Genomic DNA, 7,392 nt, shown 5'->3' on the forward strand with positions numbered 1-7,392 from the left:
CGAAGGGGAATTATTTGTGTCCTTATTCTCCAGACACTTATCAAACCTGTGGGGCTAATTTACAGCAACATCTGACTCCTACATCTCCTACTGAAGTCAATGAGACCTCAGCCCCTTTGCAAATCAAGCCAACTCTGAACTGTGATGAATGGAAAATGATCAAGGACCATTCCAGGTCCAGGACTGTCTCCTGCCCTGGCCACACTCACAAGTACAAGGGGAACAGCTCAGCAAAACACACAAGGAAATGTTGCAGAAGCAAATAGTTCCACTGTTGGAGTAATGAATTTCCTTGCTATTAATTAATCTTCCTTGCTGCTCTGAGGCTGGGGATTGGCTCTGACAACAGGGGAATACACTGCTCTGTGAGAACAAGAGAGTGTAAAGCTGCTGGAGCTGAAAAAGGAAAGTCTTTGACATCATTATAGACCATCGCTTGATCCTTCCCCAACCCTCACCCTCTGCTGCCCCTGGTACCCACTATACAGTATAGCCATCCCTTTTCCGCCATGTCGCTCTGCTGCCCCTAGTGCCCCTTTTACAGTATAGTCACCCCCCTCCATCCCTCACCCTCTGCTCTGCTGCCCCTATTGGCCATGATACAGTATAGCTGCCACCATGTGGACTGAGTATTTTATTTTGTAAGCAATAAAGAGCATTTGTGGATTATATAGCAAAACTGTGTCCAGTATCTGTCTGCTCCCCTATCCCGTAGGGTGACTCCTGTGGCGGGTCTAACACCCCCACCATCTGCTGCCCCTAGTGCCCATTATACAGTATAGCCCCCACTTTAATTTTTTTACCTCTGCAAGTGGTCCTTGTTAACTAAGTCACTCCTTTCTCACTGCTGTGATACAGTATAACAGCTAATTTCCTTTCATCCATCATCTGCTGCACTCTGCTGCCTATTATTGATACATTGTACAGTCAATTGCTTGACAGTCAGGTTTTATTGCTAAAAGCCAATCATAGTATAGTACTGGAAAAAGGTTCAATAAGATACCAGTCTCCAAGAAGCTGTCTCACGCATCATTGTTAAATTCACCTTGCAACAGAAGGTGGGCTCCCAAATTTATACATTTCAACTAGGAGTAAGTCTAGTAACAAAACGCTTTCATGGATTGAGAACTGGTTAAAAGACAGGGAACAAAGGTAGTAATAAATGGTAAATTTTCAGAATGGAGAGGAGTAACTAGTGATGTTCCCTAAGGGTCAATCCTAGGACCAGTCCTATTCAACTTATTCATAAATGATCTGGAGAAAGGGGTAAACAGTGAGGTGGCAAAGTTTGCAGATGATACTAAACTGCCCAAGATAGTTAAGACCAAAGCAGATTGTGAAGAACTTCAAAAAGATCTCACAAAACTAAGTGATTTGGCAACAAAATGGCAAATGAAATTTAATGTGGATAAATGTAAAGTAATGCACATTGGAAAAAATAACCCCAACTATACATACAATATGATGAGGGCTAATTTAGCTACAACTAATCAGGAGAAAGATCTTGGAGTCATCATGGATAGTTCTCTGAAGACATACATGCAGTGTGCAACGGCAGTCAAAAAGGGAAACAGGATGTTAGGAATCATTAAAAAGGGGATAGAGAATAAGATGGAGAATATCTTATTGCCCTTACATAAGTCCATGGTACGCCCACATCTTGAATACTGCATACAGATGTGGTTCTCTCATCTCAAAAAAGATATATTGGCATTAGAAAAGGTTCAGAGAAGGGCAACTAAAATGATTAGGGGTTTGGAATGGGTCCCATATGAAGAGAGATTAAAGAGGCTAGGACTTTTCAGCTTGGAAAAGAGGAGACTAAGGGGGAATATGATAGAGGTATAAAAAATCATGAGTGGTGTGGAGAAAGTGAATAAGGAAAAGTTTTTTACTTGTTCCCATAATATAAGAACAAGGGGCCACCAAACAAAATTAATGAGCAGCAGGTTTAAAACAAATAAAAGGAAGTTCTTCTTCACACAGCGCACAGTCAACCTGTGGAACTCCTTGCCTGAGGAGGTTGTGAAGGCTAGGACTCTAACAGGGTTTAAAAGAGAACTGGATACATTCATGGAGGCTAAGTCCATTAATGGCTATTAGCCCAGATTGGTAAGGAGTGGTGTCCCTAGCCTCTGTTTGTCAGAGGGTGGAGATGGATGGCAGAAGAGAGATCACTGATCATTACTGGGCTGGATGGACCTTTGGTCGGACCCAGTATGGCCATTCTTATGTCTTATGTCTTATGTCACAGAAATCCAGCCTGTCTATTCATCCCTTAACTTCTTGTTCTGAACCATGACCGTCCATATCTTGCTTTTGGACACAGCATTCCACGTCCTGGTCCGTGAAGGTTCCCCACAATTTGTACTAAGCTATTGAATTAATGTATCTTGACTTTTACAAGTTTCTTATCTGCTTATGTTAAATACTAAATTATACTGTTGCTTGGTAATGTGGGGTGTAGGTTAGCATGAGTGCACAGAACACTGGGAAGAACATACGCTAATTCAGCTTGTAGAACTGGCAGGTATTCACATAATGGGGTGTATACTAACTTAACACATATGTGTTCGCTGACAGGACACGGCTTGTTTTTCTGATTATTATTATATGAGGGTCACACCTTTGCTAAATTAATTAACAAAGCAGAGATGAGAGCATTTATGTGGGCTTTACCTTTTTTATCAAATTGTGTACATTGTTGGGAGTGTAGAGTAGGAAACTGAGTCACGCGTTCATCCAATTTAGGCTTAATCAGTTTTGCCTTTATTTAATACAATTTAAAACAGAATTAATCTTACTTATAGTGTCTGGACATACACTAAGTAAGTGTCTGCCTCACAAATAATAACAGACAAGACAGAATAGGTGAATGGGCCCAAGTTAACACATTCTGGGGTACCAAAAATTCCTTCCTTCCTCCATGATGTCAGTCCTCCTCACCTGCCTGGATCTCCTGTTCTCCAGTCCATTTTTATATGTATTTTTATATGTATTTTCTTATTTTATATTTATTTTACATATGTATGTATACATATCTTTACATATGTAAGTATGTATTTTGTATATGTGCATATCTATTTTACATATTTTTACATATTTATATGTATTTTCATATATTTGCACATTTTCTATGGCTTAATTTTCTTCCATTCTTTATCCATTTAATTTTACATAACCTGCACATTACTTATGCAGAAATGTTAATCATCTAATGTCTACAATTTTTTTGCTGAATTTGTAGTTTCTGGGTCATGTTGCCCTGGGCCACTCTGCTTCTAAGTTTCCCAGAGAAAGGGATTTTTCTTTTGTTTATTGTTACATGTTCATACCTCTTACTTACATCTTCCAACACAACAGGTTACTTATCTTGTCAACAATATTATTTTAAACAAATCAGCAAATTATATCAAAGAAATATAACAAAACATCACATACTGCCAGCCAGTGCATCTCAGAGTCTCAATGTATTTTAAGCTTTGAATGAATGCATTATAGGGCTATTTAGGGAAAGAAGGCATATAGTCTTGTAAATGCAGAACTAGATATAGAGGTTTTTAATTTGGTATTTATTATACAGCTGCAATGATATAGGTAGAGAAGCAAACAGAATAGTATCTCTCATCATAAAAATACAGAAAGGAATTTTTATCATATAGTTATACAAAGATGTACCATATACACTAGCATTTGGTGCAATATTGTTATACATTGATATAACCATGTGTAGTTTATGATTTTATCACACAGCTATTATTTTACATTTATAATATAAAATATGTACAGTGCTTCTTTGACTCAAGAATCACCAAGTGAAACTCTCTGTCCTGCGTTAAGCAGAATGTCAGACTAGATGATCAAAATGGTCCCATATGGTCTTTTAATCAATGAATCTATGATATACACAATGATCTGTTAGCATAGACCTCTGAACCTGTCCAAAATGCCATGGAAGTCAAGAGCCAGCTTCAAGAGTTGTTGTGTGATCTGATCAGGTTAGGCATTGAAAGACCCATCAGAGTCTTACATAGGAAACTGTTCATAAGTGCTGGGAAATATTATTTAAAATTAGGAAACAGGGAGCACCGGGGAAATCCATTAGATAGCCAAAAAAACTCAGCCCAACCCAACCCAAATCCTAAAATGCTGCAATGGACTGACAGAGCAGGAAAAGGTGAAGCCTAAATGGAGCTCTTGGTAGAGCTGGTTGGAATTTTTCCATCATTAAAATATTGGTGAAAATTGTTAAATTTGCAAACACCAAGGTGAACATTTTATGAAAGGGTTTTCATTGTAAGCTTTTTTTTTCTTTGACATTCTAAATTTTGAAGATATTTAAAATTTGGAGTTTTTTGGTAATACAAGTTTCTCTTCCCATTCTCCTGATAGGTTTACAAGTCAAAGTTTTTCAAATGACAAAATTTAAATTAAAGAAGTGAGGGTCATTGGAAGTAATTCAACAAAACATTTATGAATTTCCCTCATTCCCCCTGTTTTAACTAATTCTACTTTTCATTCTCTGTTTTCTCCAATTGTGTGAAAAGATGCTCTTCTCTACTGTTTTTCTAAAGGCTCCCTTCACCTCTTTGTTCCTCAGAGTGTATATTATGGGGTTCAACACAGGTGCCACAACTGTGATCATGAGGGAAATCATTTGATCACTCTCTGGGGTGGAGATAGACTTGGGCCTCAGGTAGGTGAAAAGGGCTGTTCCATAGAACAAAGTCACCACCATGAGGTGGGAGGAGCAGGTGGAGAAGGCTTTAAACCTTCTCTCCACCAATGGCAACTTGAGGATGGTGGAGATAATGCAGATGTAGGACACTGTTATCAACAAAAAAGGGCCCATGATGAACAAAATTGACACAGTTAAGACCATAATCTTATTTTTGGATGTGTCTGTACATGCCATCTTCAGCACCGGTGGGATGTCGCAGAAGAAGTGGTGGATGCGGTTGGAGCCACAGAAGGGCAGACTGAAGATCCAAGTGGTCTGAGCTACTTCCACTGAGATGCTGATGATCCATGAAGCACTCGCAATCTGTGAACATGCACGGCCACTCATGATAGTGCTGTAGTGCAGGGGGTGACATATGGCCACGTAGCGGTCGTAAGCCATGGCTGCTAGGAGGCAGCATTCCGTCAGGCCCATGATAGTGATGACATACATCTGGGCAGCGCATCCCGCAATGGTGATGGTCTTTTGCTCCACCAAGAGGTGAACCAGCAGCTGAGGTACCACACTGCTGGTGTAGCATATTTCCAAGAATGACAGGTTCACCAGAAAGAAATACATGGGGGTGTGGAGTGAGGGGTTTAGCTTTATAAGGAGGATAACAAGCAGGTTCCCCATCAGGGCGACCAGGTACATGACCAGAAGCACCAGAAACAGAACGATTTGCAGCTTGTTAAGGTTTGAAAACCCAACCAGGATGAATACATCAGAGATGGTCTGGTTCTCTCCAGGGTCACTTGCAGAATAGGTCATCTGTAGGGGTGGCAAAGAAAGAGACTGAATCTGAGAAATGCCAAACATGTGGATGCAAATCAAACAATTCATACTGGTTTCCTTTCTGTTGGGATGCTTCAGACTAAAACCTGCTGCAATTCTGTATAGAAATATATAACTGGACCCAATCATCATCAGGCATAAGCTGGTGTAACCACATTGATGTCAATCAAGCTGTGCCAATATAGGTCAGCTGGAGATCCGACCAGTTTGACACCAGTGGAACTACAGCTGATTTACAACACACGCGGGTCTGATGAATTGACTCTAAAGGAGCACATCAGTTTATACCAGCAAGGGACGTATACCAGTTTCCAGCATCGGGGGTTCTATTCTTTCTCTTTGAACACATTTTTTTTTCTGTCTACATGAAATTTCAAAAGGGATCGTTTCTCTTTCTTTCTTTCTTTCTTTCTTTCTTTCTTTCTTTCTTTCTTTCTTTCTTTCTTTCTTTCTTTCTTTCCCCTCTAGGAATGTTATTTTCTAACCATGTTTACCAAAATAAGATTTCGCAAATGAGGGCAATTATTATCAGGCTGGCTCCAGGTTTTCTGCCGCCCCAAGCGGCAAAAAAAAAAAAAAAAGCCACAGCAGCGCGATTGCGCCATTCCACTCTTTGGTGGCAATTTGGTGGCAGGTCCTTCGCTCCAAGAGGGACTGAGGGGACCCGCTGCCAAATTACCGCGCTGCAGACCCAGACCTGCTGTCCTGATAGCGGCCAGAGTGCCACCTCTTCGTATTGGCCGCTTGAAGCACCTGCTTCTTTAGCTGGTGCCTGGAGCCGGCCCTGATTATTACTATTTAGCATCCCAGGAAGCTTCTCAGGAAGGTGGGAGTTTAGCATCTTCAAAGTCCTATTGTTCTCCCCAGTGGCCCATCCAGACTGATTGCATTCTGTGTGATGAGTGGTCTCCAGGTGCAAACCAACTTGTAATTGTTACATAGTCAATAGTCCTAACTTCAAAAACACTAATGATACATGCATACAAATAGGATAATCTCATTCAGCAGATCATAAACTTTCCAATGATCTCTCACAAGACCCTCTTGCATAATATACATCTTAGATATACTAGAACTATATTATAAAATTATTTCTAGGAAGAATGTGGGGTATAGCATCACACCAGATAGATAGATAGATAGATAGATAGATAGATAGATAGATAGATAGATAGATAGATAGATAAGAATACAGACACAACCCAGGTGCTCACATACACACTAAGATTCTTTGCCAATGTATGGAAAATTCAAATGAAGAAACCAGTGACTTGATCCTGCTCCCATTGCAGACTGGGGCAGAACACCATGGAATTCAGTGGGAGAATGGTTGAGGGCTGAAGTCATTCATTTGTAGCCTACCTTGTTTAAGAAGAGTAGTTCCCTCTCCCAGCTGCAGACGCTAAGTGTGTTGAAGGAAAGAGAGGTGTTTTTATTTCATTCACTGGCTTCTGGGACCTACTCCCTAAAGGAAATTTCTTGTAATATTCCTCAGAGGAAGAACAATACTGCCTCAACCTGCAACAAAGCAAAATTCACTAGGGGAATAATTTCATAGAAAGTTGTATCATCATCATCATCATCGTGTGTATTTTCTAGATGAAAATCATAACAGGATTTACTAACTGTGGTAAATTGTGTGATATAATTTTGTCTAGAAGAAGGAATGATTTGTCCAAAGCAACACAACACAGAGTCGGGGTTGACTCAGGAACAATGCCCAAGGCTCATGACTCCAGTTTCCTGATGTTCAGACTGTGTGCCCCATTCTTGTCTCAGAGCCATGATTAGAACCCAGCATCTCTGACTCCCAGTCCCAATTGCTCTAAATACACTGGTCTACAATTTTTGAGACGTCGTCTGCTTCAGAGATAAAA

At 40.2% G+C, this 7,392-nt stretch overlaps 1 protein-coding gene across 1 annotated transcript; it reads right to left on the bottom strand.

The window, feature by feature from the left end:
• Positions 1–4,498: 4,498 nt before the first annotated feature.
• Positions 4,499–5,491, bottom strand: LOC135975124 (olfactory receptor 10A4-like). Its single transcript, XM_065565176.1, has one exon. The coding sequence runs from the start codon at positions 5,489–5,491 to the stop codon at positions 4,499–4,501; it is 993 nt and encodes a 330-aa protein (XP_065421248.1).
• Between the last annotated feature and the right edge of the window lie 1,901 nt (positions 5,492–7,392).

The sequence above is a fragment of the Chrysemys picta genome, chromosome 13, assembly GCF_011386835.1.
Source record: "Chrysemys picta bellii isolate R12L10 chromosome 13, ASM1138683v2, whole genome shotgun sequence".
Classification (NCBI taxonomy): Eukaryota; Metazoa; Chordata; order Testudines; family Emydidae; genus Chrysemys; species Chrysemys picta.

Excerpts from the sequence above, each read along its gene's own strand:
- LOC135975124 (XM_065565176.1), bottom strand. The coding sequence starts at position 5,491 with ATGACCTATTCTGCAAGTGACCCTGGAGAGAACCAGACCATCTCTGAT.